The sequence below is a fragment of the Gopherus evgoodei genome, chromosome 1, assembly GCF_007399415.2.
Source record: "Gopherus evgoodei ecotype Sinaloan lineage chromosome 1, rGopEvg1_v1.p, whole genome shotgun sequence".
Classification (NCBI taxonomy): domain Eukaryota; kingdom Metazoa; phylum Chordata; order Testudines; family Testudinidae; genus Gopherus; species Gopherus evgoodei.
In genome coordinates, this window is record NC_044322.1 from 39,067,134 (window position 1) to 39,084,614 (window position 17,481).

Sequence of the window (17,481 nt, forward strand, 5' to 3'; positions counted from 1 at the left end):
GTTGGTATACTGCTGTGACAACTGGACCTACAAATTTACCCAAATTGTGAGCTCATCTGTAAAAAGTATGCAAACGTTCATTAATGGTAGAATAACCTACAACAACAAATGTTAATGGGAAAAGGCACAAAAGGGAGACAGAATAACTGAATTAGTCTAAATAAAAAGTCCAAGTTGATATAATTCAAGGACTGTGTTGAAATTATGCTTGTTTAAAAAAGGAGCTATGGAGCCAGAAGTTAAAGAGCCAGAATTAGTATGTCAGATATAAGGCCTAAATCGGTCAACAAAAAAATGAGGAGATGATCTATTCCACCCATCACTCCCTTTCCGGGTCCTTAAAAGAAAGATTTTGTGGGGAAAAGGTGCAAAAGAATAAAAAGGAACAAAAAGAAGAACAGATGGACGCTACTAGAGCGAGTTGTTGCCAACCCCCCAGTCTCTTAAATTCCCAGGCCTGATCCTGAGAGGCGACAAGACCAGAGAGGGTGATATCCAGATGACATCACCACCCATACGAGCACCAGCTGAATACTAAACACTATGTGGGCTGACAGTTATTACCATCTTTGATATCATCTAAAAGGCAGTCTGTTATAAAGGGTTTTCTTTCTTTCTAAAACTTGCTACAGGGAAAGGGAACAAGACCACTCTACATTTCAAATGCTTTAACTGTTTTTCCTTCTTTTCTATTTCTTCAATAAAAGGTTCAAAGGATTTTAAATGGTGTGTTTGCCATAGTACTGAGCAGGCTGAGGTCTCTGCATACTGAACCCTGAACCTTGTTCAACACTGTTTAACGTTGTAAAGTGACTGGTTATGTTAACACTTTTGGCCCATATATTCCATATAAATTAATACAAAAATGCCGATGCTTATTATGGTATCCTTTGAGAAGTTTGAATCTTCATAATGTGTGGGTGGCTGGTGTTGGCATCTAAATCTAGAACAAATAGTTTAATTTTCCTCATAATGTTTTTTTTCCTCATTTATTTTATAAAAAATGTTTAACTACAGTATGGTATGTATGGTAAATGTAAAAGAGTTGCACACACTTCCTCTTTAAGCATAAACTAAGTACAGAATGTAATACATTAGATATGGAACAAACTACACTCATAGGAGTTAACATGTTGACCACTGTTGAAAATGTATCCAATATTGCTATGTCAGCAAAGAAATTCCATATTTAATTAAAAATACACATGGTTTAAAAATTAAATATCAGTTAGGAATAGGATTGCTGTACTAACAATTTAAGCACTAGTAAATGTCCTCAACACATACAGTAGAACCTCAGAGTTATGAACACCAGAATTACAAACTGACCAGTCAACCACACACCTCATTTAATAGCAGAAGTACGCAATAAGGGAGCAGCAGAGACACAAAACCCACAAAAAAACCCAGTATTATACTACGTTAAATGTAAACTACTAAAAAAAAAAAAAAAGGGAAAGCAGCATTTTTCTTCTGCAGTAGAAAAGTTTCAAAGCGCTATTAAGTCAATATTCAGTTGTAAACCTTTGAAAGAACAACCATAACGTTTTGTTCAGAGTTACGAACATTTCAGAGTTACGAACATCCTCCATTCCTGAGGCGTTCGGAACTCTGAGGTTCTACTGTACCTCAACATCACAAGCATCCAATGAGTATCAAAGTGGGAGGCAAAACGTCCAAGATGTGACACTATTTTTCAATGCATGTAAAATTGTGACTTATTTCACAAGCTATATAAAATACGACTTAAATTACTGCTTGCCCCATAAATGAAAAATAAATTAACAGCTTTTTTCTCTTCTTCCACTTTCTTGCCATGTTTTTTTTAATCTGTTAAACACCTGATACCTTACCCAACTCTCGCTCTCTGTCATCTCTTCCCTTTTCTATTTTCTCCTGCAAGTCCTTTGTTTTCTAAGTTTGTCTTTTCTTTCTCCTTGCCTTGAAGCTGAATTCCATTTTGGTGTTTGTCCCTTAGTTCTTCATTTCCACTTCTCTTTCTGGATACATACTTTTAGTCCTTAACTCAGTCTTTGTTCTCTTACTTTTGCTTACTCTCTGTATGCCACTCGTCCATTTTGAAATATTTTAGGAAATCCACTCTCTCTCTCTCTCCATGTTTTCACTCTTTTAACTTTTTTCTTACCTCCACATCCTCAGCGTTTCCTCCACTCAACTCTTTCTTTCCCTATATGCTCCCCGGCCCTCATTTCATTCCCCATACAGGCTCCCATCCCCACTTCTCCCCAGTTTCTCTTCTCTGCACAGCACATCAGGCTGTTTCTCTCCCTTCCTCTGATGCAGAACATCCCATAGTCTTCTATAAAGAATAGGGTGAAAAAGCTTGACAAGTACTGATGTGGGCAGGTGAGAAGGAACCATGCAAACAACCCTGAGTCATGACAGTTTTGTGCTAATCCTGACTTCAATAACTGTGTACCAAAAGAGGTCTCATTGCTATCACCCATCTTGGTGAAGGGTTGGATTTTCAGATAGACGCACACTCACAAGGTACATGTCAAAGAGCATATTCCCAACAGTCTTTTGCAAGACCACTTGAAACCTCAGCCCCATCTTCTTAAATAAAAACACATACAATCCATTAAAACAAACTATTTATTTTAAGATTCTACAAATAATAATTTTGTTTTTACAGAGGACCAGTCTTAACAATGATGGACATAGTACTGCCATGGCTATTTGTTTCTGCTTTACAATGAACAGCTGTGAAACAAAAAAAAGTCAGTTCAGTTCCATGTTATTCTGAGTCCATGAAGAACGTTTCAAAGTCCTGATCCAAGTCTGAAACAAGGGCATCCACAAAGTCTTCCACAGAAGGAGACTTCTGAAGCATACCTATGGAAAGGAGCACAGGAAACTCGCAGTGAGAATCTCACCAACATAAAAGCCATGACAATGTTTACCTGAACTAATTTGTGTGTGTCATACTGAACTTACTCCAGTACAGCTGTCATAATTTTTCACCAAGAAGTATGTAACCATTCTACATGGAGATTATTTAATCAATCTTCTTCCTACCTAGCTATCTGGCCCTTATCACGATTGTATCTGAGAGCCTCACAATCCTCTCAACACCACTGTGAGCCAGGAAGTATTACCCCCATTTTACAGATAGGGAAATGAGGCACAGAATAGAGTAAATGACTTTGGTGACACAGGAAATCTGTGGCTGAGCAGGGAACTGATCACAGATCTATTGAGTCTCAGATCAGCACCCCATCCACTAGACCATCCTTCCTACTCTGATTTAGAAATGCCATATGATCAAACTGTCACTATGCACTACATATAAAAATCAAACCATAAATGGATTTACAATTTATCCTTTGGAAAACTCCATTTCTCTTCCACATTCTCTAACACCTCTCATGGTATTAACGCTCCCACTCCTCCCCAATCATCAAGATATATGCATAATCTAAGCATGTCACATAACCTTCTAGCTATAAATCCTGTCACACCTTCTCCTCTCCCTCTCTCATTGCTCCTGTCTTCACTTGTCCTATTATGTCCAAATTTAAGGCTCAATCCTACAAAACATGTACCAAGCGTTCTTGAAGTTGGGGAGCATTTCTTACTGGCTTGTTAAATGCGTCACACACTTATAGTGCTGACTAAATAATAAAATCATGTGGGTCTAAGCTTGTTTAACTTAAATAATACAAGAATTATGTTCCTATTTTATACAAATTAGAAATGTCTAGTCTTTGTAAAGACTCTATAGTATTGTTCCTGAAAACAAAATTTTACTTGCAAATATTGCAGACTCTTCGCTTGGGGAGGAAAAATATATCATGTCATCTCAATTAACTGACTTGCTCTGATCTGATTAACCAAGAAGATTCTATCTATTCAAATCAGAAATATTCCGTGTGTGCAGTGGAATTTAGATTTTAAACAGTCAACTCAAAATGGATTTGCAACAGTGCACTTTTTAAAGGAAAAAAATGTTTTCTATAAAGCATCAGAATATACTGTCTAAATTATTTTCAGCTATTCCACTGTAATAAAAATGCACTAGTTTGCACTGTGTATCTACTGTGAATTATTAATTATTAATGTTTTAAACCCTTTAAAAGGAAATTACATTACTTGTATTGGAAAATGTCAAAAACAGCTATTCAGAACCAGTCAGTGTAAGATATAAACTTTCCGGTTCTTTGAAGTGATTCACATTTTTACTGACAAAACTGCCAGTGTAAATATAACCTTGTTCAACCCTTTACTATAGACACACTTAGTGCACATCTTCTTACATTCTTTCACATCCTTAGACCATTTGGTTTCAGTGGGAATAATAACTGCAGCATTTATGAAAAACAAAATCTTTCAGCGCATCTTTTAATAAAATCTGACTGGAACCAACTGGCCTCATTAGACATTTCTTGTATGTTAAGTAATTGCTAAATATAATAGTTCAAAAAGCAAGAAGAAAGTAAGTCTCCAGGCAATTTTGGATAGTTACTAAAAGACTTTCCTAGTTAGGATCCCACAGCATCCTTATTTTAATTAGGTTTATGTGTATATTGCAAGTGTCAACAGGAACTGCCACGACAGTTGATTAATATCAAGAATTAAAAGAAAAATAAAAAGTTCACACTGCAGATAGAATTAAAATGCAGTCAATAATACTTCTATTCAGATATTTTCAATATCAAAAGGAGCAGAAAAATGGTTATTTTTAACAACCTGACACACTCATTACTGTCCCCTTTAGCACAATAGCGTGTGGCTTGCACCTTTAGTTCGTAAAGACAAGTGAGCGACTTCTGCAGTACAGTATATGGGTGCGGCTTAGAGAAAGAAATACTTGTTTGTACAAATCAGTTATGGTGGATGGGAAAACAAACTCCATCTGGATGGGAAAACAAAACTCCATCTTGAATGAAGACCTGCAAACAGCAAGATGTCTGACTCTATCCCAAAGATACTTGCCCTGTGCACAGAAGGGATTAACTCTGTGTGTGGGTCTCCTCCCCCAAGTGAGTTTGGCTGGCTGGAGGACAAGTATACTGACACACTATCAGCCATGGAGAACCTCCCCTCAAACAATACAGCCAAAGCTGGTACTATTTTTCAGCAGCTCTCTTTGTAGTGGGAATACCCCTGTAAGGAGGCCTCAAGGGGCAGCTGCCAACTGGCAAGCCTGCAAGCACGGCTCCATTGCAGCTTAGCTGTGTGAGGGGAACAGGGGCAATCAAGCCACCAAAATCCCTATGGCCTGTCCCTCTAACAGAACCATTTCCCCAGTACCCTGCACCCCTTCCTGCCAGATTTTCCATTGGAAAGGGTGATCAGGAGCATGTTAACAGGCCACATTGACTTTTCTGATATCACGTAAAAATAACTATGGACAAAGAAACATGTAAGAAAATATTTTAAAAATTCATTACAAACACAATCAGCCTGTCCAGAGGACATACATCCAGGGTGTCAAAAGTATTAGCTGACAAATTTATAGACCACTGACAATTCTCCCCAAAAAACTGACAACCAGGTATGCAAAGAAAAAAGAAAAACAAATATAGTACTGGTTCCTTTTCAAAAAAGGAACGAAGAGTGATCCTAGGAATTACCTTCAAGTAAATCTAATTTCTTACCTTAGTACAATAGCAACACAGTAAAAATTCTACCCTATGGAAATTATAAAATGTGTGACTAAAGGGAACACTATAATATAGTTGGCTGTTTATACAGCTAGACAGTCTAAAAAATCTTATTTTAAAAATCATTGTGAATTATTTCAAATTGGCTTACATAAGGATATTAATGTAGATTCAAAATTGGTTAAAAGGACTATAAAAAGGGAAAGAAAAGTACCAGATTTTGTTCCAAATAAATTATTTTAAATACCCATCTTCAAGATTCCAGAATCAGACACCCAATTGTAATTTTAATTGGCCTCTACACAGTAGTTGCATCATTTGAGAATGCAAATGGATGTCTCTCATTTATCACTGCAATGATGTACTGCATGGTGGTTATTCTTTCAACAGCACCCAGCCCTGTGACAACAGCTGCTTTTAAGGTACTAGAGGAGGTGGGATCAGGAATATCTGCAGAATAAGTTCTACCAATGCAAAAAGAACATGCCCTGATTAAATAAAGTACTAGAGATTCTATTGTAAAGATCCAAAACTCTAATTTAGAATAATCCTACTGCAGTGTCTGAATCTATTACTGCATAGAGGAGGTCAGACTACAAGATCATAATGGTCCCTTTTGGCTTTAAACTCCATGAACATCTGTATTACAATATGTACACACACAACACTCCAGTCTAAATTATTTAATGAGATATTCACAAAGACTGACGGTTGCAGTTTTTTAAACTGAGAGTATATTTCGTAACTTCAGCTTGACTCCCATTTCAGATCGGTCTCTCCCAAGCCTAGGGCAGCTATGTTGCTCTCCTTCTCTGCTTTGAAGTTCTCTTCCTCATTACAACCTTGTGGTTAACCACACCCTTTCTGGGGATAGTTAACCATAACCTTCAATCACCTGTAATTGGGAAAATTATAAAAAACCTGTGGTCTCTGTCCCTCTGAAACACTGTAATTGTTTTGTCCTTGTTTAGTTTGGGCCAATGTCTACTGCTGTTCATAACTGATATCATAACAGCACTAGCATTTATATAAGCTCCTTATACATTAAAAGAGATGGGCAATTATTATCTAAAATCTTTGCAATACCTCCAAGAGGTGAGTACAATTTTACACATGGAGAAACAGATAATAAGGGCCTGATTTGCAAAATTGCACAAGAGCAACTACATGCCTAATTTGCATATGTGATTACTTTGCACATGTATATAGGGTATTCGTGCACAGAAGTGGATAATTAGGTATCTGCCTATAATACAGTCATTGTATGAATGGTTTAGGAACACAACTTCACATCCATTTTGCAAGTGCACTTTTTAAAATCAGTCTCTAGGGGGCAGATTTTCAAAGACAAAGAACAGGCTCTGAACTCGTCTTTGTGCTCTTTCTCAAGATTGGATGATGGTAAATTAGACAAAGAGTCAGGTCTGGCTTCCACCTGTGTGATCAACCCACTACACTATGTTGCCCCTGAGCACCATCCTACCCATTTATTCTGAAGTGCTGCACACTGGGATTTTGTGATACAAAGCAAAGCAGGGATCAATAACGTCTACATTGACACTTGGGAGAGGTGGACGAATGGATTTTATGTCATAACTATATTTTTTTCTTTAAATGCCAAATGATGGCCTCTTGAACAAACATAGCTGAAGTTATTTTCTATTTGCAGTTCCTACAGCACATATTTGTATCTAGTAAATAACTGGCGATGCCACAGAGTTAACATGATGAGAAGATTTTGAAAGGACTTTGTGGTGACACTGCATCTTTTACAATAGTAATGCATGTTGCTTTTGCTGGTGGGAGTCAAATTCAAACAAGCAGATGTATAAATCTCAGGTCCTTAACTAAAGGCACAGTCCAAAATGAGTCTCTCCATTGATTTCAGTGGAAGTTGGATTGAGTCCTACATCTTCCTTATCAGTGAATCTGAAGGATCATGTGAGAGAAAGATTGAAGCAAGTGCTATATCTAAACATTTAAAAAATAAAAATGAGAAGACGATACAATCTGAGAAGCAACATTACAACACTGCAATGAAGAAAGTGAACCAGTGAAAGAATGTGTCGTATTAAGGAGGAGATTTTACCAAAGAGTCAATGGAAATGATTAAATATGGCCAGCTTTAGCACTGACACGTGCATTAACGTGCTTTAGAAGGGAAGAGCTTTGTGTGTGTTTAACCAGTAGTCAGACTTGCACAAGCATAACTCTACCTAAAAGTTAGATCTTGAAATCAGAGCCTAGAAAATTTAGACTTCTGAAATGTGGCACCTATTATCAGAGAATACCGAAACTTCCCCCATAAGAAAGTAACGTCAGTAAGAGGTTACTATTGCTTGGTGGTAAAGGATGTATTTGGAGGAAGTGTGTGGAAATAGCATTTCTGCAGTTGGAGGAACAGAGTTTTGGCATGTCTTTTGAAAGAAACAGTGTTTTGGAATGTCTTAACGAAGAGGAGGATGGTGAGAGAGATACAAAAAGCTGACTGAAAAGGGTAACTGGATGATATTAAGGAATGACAACACATTAGAGTACCTGACATTACTTTTCTGTTTAAAATCTTATTTCTGTACTAAATACAGAATGTTGGGGACAGGGGAGTAAAAAGCTTTCACATATGTACAGTCCACATTATTCATAACTGTTGCAAGATAAGCAAAGGAACTACCTAACCGCACATGGGTGTGGCATAAAATGAAAAGTCAAGGTGACAAACCAAAACTGGACCACTTCATTTCAATAAAGGTTTTCATTTTCAGTGACAGTTATTCCATCCCTTTACTGGGACATGTTTTGTCTTTCTTTTTTGGATGAACTATTTTAGCACTAAAACAAGAACCCTACATTAAGTGAAAAGAAGAGATGATTTTCTCTGCTAATTTTTATGACTTCATCCATCTTTAACAGCTCTCTTTTTAAAAGCATCTTAAAGAATTAGAAAAAATTATAAAAGTACACACGGTGCCAGTAAATTTATCACTGCATAATACGGATTGTTTATTCAGCATTCTTACTGCAAGTATCAATTATGCTCATATTGACAAATTGGAAAGAGGTACTTTTATCTGATTACTGTTATGCCTGTACAAACAACAGACTAAATGCAGCTCTATTATTATAGTGCTTAATGTGACATAATAAGATTCAATTTAGTTTTTAAGGTTCCATTTATTTAAATACAATTTGAAAAGGCAAACAGACTACGTTTTACAAATGACCATGCTCACTTTTCTCCCCCATTATCTGCTTTCCTTACAACAGTCTATATGACTTTTTTCCATACTGCCCCCTATGCACGGCAGAGCTATGGATGTCACGGAGCCTTAACTGTACATTTCTATAGGTAAACGTATTTGGATTTATCTTAAATGTAATCTTAACGCAGGATTTCTAGAAGTTATAATGCTTCTTTTTGGAATAAATATACCATTCAGGAATGAATTTACTGATACATACTTTCAACCTCTACTCAACAGCAATATATTTTTGTCTGGAAATGTAAGCAAATAAAATTATGTACTCCCACAACAGAAGGAAAACTCATGTGCAGTTATGCATGGTTTCATGTGCTTCATCAATGGAAACATCTTGTAGGTTTCATTATTCAAATAATATTTAAATCAGAGACTTGATTTAAGAATGCAGTTTATGTTCTTGTCTGCACCAAAAGGAATAAATACGAGAAGAGGATTCTAGGAGGGATACTGATCAAAACCAAATTTTGTTACAATCTTCAACTTCCCTTTATATTGAGAGTGCATTATCAAAGTGCTGACACTACCTGAACTGCTTTGGTGCTATCAAAGTGACACCGAACAAAAGATTTCCTATTTCTACATCAGCAATATTTGGAATGATGGCCTTTCAGTTAATATACAGGTAAAAATCAGTAAAACAAACTTTAGAAAAAAATTAATGATGGTGTCTCTCTCCTTTTTCGGAGCATCTGACTGGTACCTTTAAATTCTATGGACCACTTTGAAAGAGATTCCTTTCCAACACCTTATTCCCCTGCTATTTGGATCTCAAAATATTTCATTCTTGGTATTATCATGAGTTCTAGTGATCCATGAAGCATTATTTGAGATCTAGTCTATTAAATTAGATAATCTACTCTACATATCCCCTTTAATAAATCCTATGAAAACTTTGGTTAAGTATAAAGGATTGGATAGGGAAATATTCTTAAATTATTTATTGCTACCTAATCGCAACCACTAATATTTGCCAAAAGGTAAGTAACAGCAATGGGGAAAGAGGGCGGAACAGGGGGAGGAAGGTCACAGAAACAAAACAATCCTTCTTTTTCTTTTACCTTGAACCATGAGCATGGGCTCTTTTCCACCACCATGTGCCAGCATCTCTCTGCGATAACGCTCACCCATTGCCCTGAAGGAAAAGACAGATAATATTACAGCCACTTGCATACACAACCCATTCAGCTTTCAGTCACACTTGTCTCTGGTTTCTTTACAGAATAGACACAGCTATAGATCTAATAAAACCTGACACCTTTAGACAATGGCTGCCTTCATCATATACTGATTAGAGAAATGCACACTATTTAAAATTATGCAAGAATGAACTAAGCTAGATAGATTTAATATTTACAAAAACTATGTTGTTTTTATGCAATATTGTACTTTGCAAAGAACTTGTTAGTCTTCACTGTTGAGACCTACAATTGGCAGGCCACCAGGAAAACCTGGTCCCAGCAAACAAATCTCCCAAATGGTGGCAGGAAGCCCAGTCTATCAAGAAATATGGGCTCTCCTGGACAAGAGCTGCAGTTGGCAGGTCTCCACAGACACCTAGCTCTAGGGAAGGATTCTCCCTAGGGAGTTGCAAGTCCATGGACTCTAGGAAAGGGACCTGCTTATAAAGGGCTTGGCCCTGGACAGAGGCGAGCAGTGGACTCAGATGGAACAAATAAGCTAAGATTCAGCTGAGAGTCAGACATGGGGATAAAGGTTTTGCTTATATTTTGTGTTGGCCTTTTTGGTTATTAAATGAGACCCTCCAAGGACCAGAAATGGTTGCTAGCTCTGAAATAAGAAGAGCTCTGTGTGGCTCAAATCTTGTCTCTCTCACCAACAGAAGTCCAATAAAAGATATTACCTCGCCCGCTTTGTGTCTGCCATATCCTGGGACCGACACAGCTACAACTACACTGCTATATCTTCTAGCCACATTTAAATAACAGTTTTCTAAATGCATCAGGAAATGTTTTTGCTTATTGCTGCCCAGTGTCACACACGCTGAACAAATACAGAACTTCCTTGTTTTAGGAAATCACTATTTGAATGATAAATACAGTTTTGGCCCAAAACTAAAATAGATGTTAAAATGGATGACAAAAGTCCTAAAAGGCACTTTCTCAATTGTAGTGAGATTTTGATAGCTCACAAGGTGTTCAAATGTTGTGCCACCTCAGTACAAATAAGCAATCCCCCGCAGTGTAGTCTGTCTAGATAAGCTGGAAGTTTCATCAAACAAACAAGCAAGCAAACAAGCAGTCAGATTCTCTGCTATCAGTCAAATATAACATATTCAGGTAAAAAGCGTTACAAATTAAGGCAAACAGTTTCAAATATGGGTATCTAAATTTGAACATGTGAATTTATTTGCTTATAGGCTGTTATTAAACATATTTATTTATGTTGGTACCTACAGTGTGGCAGGTGCTTTCCAAACATTCAGGAAGAAACAGTATTTGCTCCACAGAGCTCACACCATAAGGAGACAGACTAGTAGAAAGAGGCTAAGAGAAGCAGAATAGGCAACTAACGTACAAGTCAGCTTGACTGATTGTAAGAAGCAGGACAAAATTGGTCTTCAAGAGTGACTCTGATGTGGACAAGGTAGGGAGTCTTGCAGATGAGCTCAGGGAGGCTGCATCACGCACAGGATACTGCACAGAAGGCGGCATGGAGGAAACTGGACAAGAAACTAATAAACAAGCAGACAAAGCTGTGTATACTAGCCAAGCAGAGGGATTCAATGCAAAGCTTGAAAAGGGAAGATGATGTAGAGCTATATAGAGCTTTGAAGGTGATGACAAGAAGCTTGTTTAATACTGACAGCTTCTTCTATGTCAAATGGAAGTTACAGGTATTTAACACTTTTGAAAATCAAGCTTTTTAATTAGATGACTAAATACGGATTTTGGTGCCTCCCACTTGGCATCTACATTTTAAAATGCTGATGCTGTATTCTTTGCATCAGTGAACATGTCCTACAATTCACCTTATCTGTGGTTATGTTGTATTTTGCTATTGTTTTAAAAATCAACATATTTAGAAAAACCAATTACGACATTAAAAAATCAAAATGTTGCTATAAGTCTGACAAGCAAATTTTCTGCTCCCCAGAGTTAGCATGCCATTCAGTTCTACTTCATGCACTCTCTCATTTTACCTGTCAAATGGGTTCTGCACAAAACACTGTTTCCATACCATGGAGGCAATGGCCCTGGACATGAGGTAGGAGTAGTACTTGGCACCGTATCCCACTACATGGCTGAATCTCAGCTGCCATGCCTATAGGGAAAAGAAAACAGAATGGAAATCACATCACTTATAGCCTGTCATAAACAGATGGTTAAGGGTTAATGTCTCTTTTACCTGTAAAGGGTTAAGAAGCTCAGTAACCTGGCTGACACCTGACTAGAGGACCAATAGGGGGACAAGATACTTTCAAATCTTGGTGGAGGGAAGTCTTTGTTTGTGCTTTTTGTGTTGTTCGTTGTTCACTCTTGGGGCTAAGAGGGACCAGATGTACACCCAGGCTTTCCCAATCTTTCTGAATCAGTCTTTCATGTTTCAAAATTGTAAGTAGTAGCCAGGCAAGGCGGATTAGTCTTATGTTTGTTTTCTCAACATGTGAATGTGTCTTTTTGCTGGAAGCATTTTTACCTCTGTTTGCTGTAACTTTGAATCTAAGGCTAGTGGGGGAGTCCCTCTGGTCTATATGAATCTGAATACCCTGTAAAGCATTTTCCGTCCTGATTTTACAGACATAATTTTTACCTTTTTTTTCTTTAATTAAAAGCTTTCTTTTTAATAATCTGATTGATTTTTCCTTGTTTTAAAATCCAAGGGGTTGAGTCTGAACTCACCAGGGATTGGTGGGGGGGAAAGAAGGAGGGATGGTTAATTCCTCCTTGTTTTAAGATCCAAGGAGTTTGGGTCCGAGTTCCCCAGGGAAGATTTTGGGGGAACAGAAAGTGTGCCAGACACTAAATTCTGGCTGGTGGCAGCGTACCAGATTTGAGCTAGTAATTAAGCTTAAAAAAGTGTTCATGCAGGTCCCCACTTTTTATACCCTAAAGTTCAAAGTGGGGAAAAAACCTTGACATAGCCTTCTGATTATTTTTAGAACTTTTTATCAAAGATTGCAAGAGTTATATACTGAATTGGTTCATGTATTACATTGACAGAAATCTGACAGTATTAAGGAGAAACAATGAAAGAAAAGCTAATGTGTAGAACCTCATTCTAATAAATATTTTCTGAGCTAAAGACTACATTTTTCCTATGCTAATCATTATAAATTGAATATTATGAGCAAACAGAATCAAAGGCACAGAAAACTGTAACTAGTAAAAAAAAAACTCAGACATTTAATAATATTCACATTATTTCTATTTGGTGTTAAAAGAAAACCACAATTCACTTGTTACAATTAACACCACATTTTCCACGTGGATAATTATAGTCACACCTGAAAAAGTTAAATCCATGATCTTTTGCCAAAAACAAAATTATAGTAAAGTACATCTTTCCATATGCCAAAGCACAAGATCAGAGGTAAATGAACTACATCCACATGATATACCATTGTTCACAGATTTGCTTGTATATTTATAGCAGATTTTAATTATACTGTTATTTGTCTATAAATTGTTATTTAGTTTTATGACTCATTCCAGTGTTGCTGGACTCTTCTCTTTTACTGAAATAGAGTACTTCCCTATATGGCTCCATTTCTTTAGCTCGGAAAATTGAAATGATCAGCTCTACTCTCTTAGAAACAAAGTTTATGTTCTCAGATTTCCCCTGCCTGTAATGTGAAAAGGGGAGAAGAATTAAATTGAAGAGACATACTGTTTCCCTGCAGTCTTATATGCTTCTTCAATGTAAGATGGCTCTATCTAGCAATGGATCAATAAGAAACCGCTTCTCCCTTTTTCCCTTCCAGGAAACGAAGTAGGAGTCAATTCAAAGATGTCATTTGTCCCGTTCAAACAGGATCAGAGCTCTATGAAAAACACAGACGTGCAGGGGATCTTTATAGGTCATCTAGTCCAGTGCCCTGCACTCAAGGCAGGACTAAATAACAACTAGGCCATTCCTGACAGGAATTTGTCTAACCTGTTCTTAAAAACCTCCAATGACAGAGATTCCACAACCTTCCCAGGCAATTTATTCTAGTGCTTAACTACCCTGATAGCTAGCAAGTTTTTCCTAATGTCTAACCTAAAAACTGCCCTTGCTGTAATTTAAACCCACTGTTTCTTATCCTATCCTCAGAGGTCAAGAACAACATTTTTTTACCCTCTTCCTTGTAATGATAATAGCTTTATTTTTTTGGAGGGGGGTGTGTGGTGGGGTGGTGCAACAGTGTTACACTCATATTTAGCTTGAGATCCACTATAACCCTCTGATCCCTTCCTGCAATACTCCTTCGTAAGCAGTCATTTCCCATTTTGTAGGTGTGCAATTGATTGTTCATCCCTAAGAGGAGTATTTTGTATTTGTCTTAGTACTTTATATTTCATCTTATTTACTTGAGACCATTACTCCAGTTTGTGCAGACAGGATTAAAATTCAAAACAATCCTCTAAAGCACATGCAACCCCACCCAGGTTTGTATTTTCTGCAAACCTTGTAAGTGTACTCTCTTCATTTGGGAGAGGTGGGGCTGAAGGGTTCAGAGTGTGGGAGAGGGCTCCAGGCTGGCACAGGCCATGGGAAAGTAGCCAAGGGAGTTATAACTGTCAAGCAGCTGATACAGGAGATGTTGTAGACAGCTGCTATCCATGGGGCCCTGGGCTGGAACTTGGTGTAGAGGCTGGGCCTGGGCTCCTCCCCATTTCCCCAACTCCCTATCTGACAAAGGAGGAGTTGACTTGGTCTGTAACACACACCAGAGGGGAAGATCTTATATGGACAGGGATCTGGCTTGTCCTCTACCCACTGAATGGGACACAGAGACTGCAGGGATTGTTCTGCATTTCCCCCATGCTGGCCTCCCTCAGCAAAAAAAGAAGAGCGCTGCCCCGCTGAACCCCTCCCCGAGCGTTGTGCCGTCCAAGTCCCTGCCCCTCCAAGCACTGCGCCGCTGAAGCCCGCCCCCGCTGAGCCGCCCAAAACCCCGCCCCCTCCCAAGTGCCACACCTGGCCAAACCAAAAAAACAACCACCACAAAACCAAAAAAAAAAAACCCAAATCCCGAGCGCCACCCCGCCCCAAGGTGCTGCCCCAAGCACGTGCTTGGTAGGCTGGTGTCTGGAGCTGGCCCTGGTGATGAGGTTAGTTGAGTGAAAGGCAGGTTTGAGCCTCTAGCAAAAGCAGCCAAACTGAGGGCTGCCGTGAACCTCTGAGGTGAGCAAATCCACCAGAAAGCAAAGGACCCACCAAGGCAGAGGAGGAACTTTGTCACAAAGGAAACAGTGAGACAATTTTGGACAGCATGATAGGCAGTAGTCTCAGCACACCAGTGGCCTACCATTGTCAATTTTTTTTGTAGGTATCATGGAAAGAAGTTATAAGGAAAGTTTTGAATGGGGGTTTGGGTGGGGGGAGGGGAATGAGGTAGCTTTGCAGATGCTTTGAATCAAAACCCATGGTCCATAGGTGTCTGCTCCCTGCTCCTGACACTGCTGCCATGAAGTGCTGAGGCAGGCTAAGCAGAAGAGTGAAAGGGTGCTGGGAGCACACCAGAAGTAAAATATGATAGCAGGAAGAGGCAGCCTGATCAAAGTGGTGACAGCTGAGATATACAGAGTTGCTTTGTTGTGCTCCATCTAGCACTTATGCATTTCTGACCTACCTAACACAGAACAGAGAGACGGGAGTGGGGTCAAACAAAAAGCTGGCCTTCTGGTGGATAAAACTGTGGCTTATCATCAGTCCTACTGCCTCAAATCAAGGGAAAGAATTGTGGCCAATTCCATGATCCAGATCCATGTGAGGGGATGAGGAAAAACAGGAGCTAGCAGCATGTTGTCTGTTCAGCATTAAACAGTCAGAAATAAAACCCTGAGGGGTACATTTTCAAAAGCAGTGAGCTGGAATTTAGTCATGCAACTCCCAGAGCACTGTTTGGAAAATGGGCTCCCAGTTCCTACAATATCAGCATGAGTCAAAAACTTTCTTCTTGCTTTGTTTTTACCATTTAATGAGGGGTTTCTACTCAAATTGTTTTGCACGGTATAAAGCCACAGTCACTAAATGTCAGAGAAATATTATCAATTTTTAATTTTTTGATGGAGTGAAATATACAAAAATCACACTACAAGGGGTCTTGTGCAAGCTCTTAAAAATGAAGTGATTTTTTTTTATCCAATTATTCTTACCTCCTACAGTCCAGGATCTGAAATTAAGTTCAGCTTGAATTCAGATTTTTCAGCTTGCAATGAAAAGTACCGTGGTTGCAACATCTATACATAACATCTACAATTCTTCTAACTCGTCCCTTAATTTTAACCATAATCACTAAACTGAAAACACATTTTAAAAACAGATCAGAAGGCCAGTATTTTTAGAAGCCTGAAGCAGAAAAACATGTCAGTCTTTATTTTATTCTATATTAAGTCTTCAGATTGAGGATTTGAAGTTTCAGCTTGAAAGGTTACAGCACTCACAAGAATGGAAAAAGCTTTACTGTTGAATCACTCTTCACATGCCTAAAATCTTAATAATTTCCAAATATATCTGCTTATGAAAAACTGAAAGAATACATCTGCTTTTTCTGTTATAAAAGAAAACCCTTTTCAGGGGTTTGGCACGAGAGGAAAATACTTAACCCTGTGTTATGCACCTCAGAAAGGATTAATTTCAATAGCCATCATAAACGCCATCTAGTACAGAACATAGCAGCATGTCTCTTCGGCAACACAGGCTACTGTGAACACACAGAACTGTCCCTTCATTTCCCACAGTGTCGTCCCACAGAATATCTCAAAGGCACTCAATGGCCGGGCCCAGGGTAACTAAAAGATCACCTGTAGCTCCAGGATGAGGACCACTGTCAACAGCTTCACTCTACAGGCAAAATGAAACTGTACCACAAATGAGCAGGACAAAGAGCTTTCTTGGCCCAACGCTATGAAACCAACTCCCAGTGTAAGAACCAACATAAATCGCATCACTTTTCATTCCAAGCATAAGATGCACTTGTTTGGCCTTGCCTTTGCTAATATATGTAGTAAAAAAAATCTTCACATAACTTACTCTTTGGGAGAGGAAGAGATAACGAAAGAACTATGCTAGCCAGTCACATCACTTAATGCACCCTGGAAAGTGCTTAGATCCTACGATGATGAGGGCACATAATATAACTTAAAGAGACAAGACCAAATAATGGAATATTAGCAAAAGTTGAATATATTTTTAAAACTGCCTGTGGATATGACACACATTCCAGGGTATTAAAAGAATTAGCTATGAACTCATTGTACCAAAGGGTTTTCTTTTAATAAAGCTATGGACAACTGGGTTGGTAGTGAAAAATGAGATTATATCCCTAGTGTGGCAAGTGCCACACTGATTTTAAGAAAAGGAAACAATCCTGGCAATTACCATTGGATAAGTCTAAACTAAACTAATGAAATAATGTAACCAAAGTT

General features: G+C 38.3%; 1 protein-coding gene across 2 annotated transcripts in view; it reads right to left on the reverse strand.

Annotated features, from left to right (window-relative positions):
• Positions 1-2,602: 2,602 nt before the first annotated feature.
• MIPEP (mitochondrial intermediate peptidase) overlaps positions 2,603-17,481 on the reverse strand; it is a 114,999-nt gene continuing 100,120 nt past the window's right edge. For both annotated transcript variants that reach the window (XM_030562156.1, XM_030562162.1), the window contains exons 17-19: positions 12,048-12,169; positions 9,946-10,019; positions 2,603-2,856 (exon numbers count right to left, since the gene is read on the reverse strand). In XM_030562156.1, the coding sequence (XP_030418016.1) occupies positions 2,759-2,856; positions 9,946-10,019; positions 12,048-12,169 (294 nt within the window). In that variant the 3' untranslated portion in view covers positions 2,603-2,758. The remainder of the gene's footprint in view (positions 2,857-9,945; positions 10,020-12,047; positions 12,170-17,481) is intronic.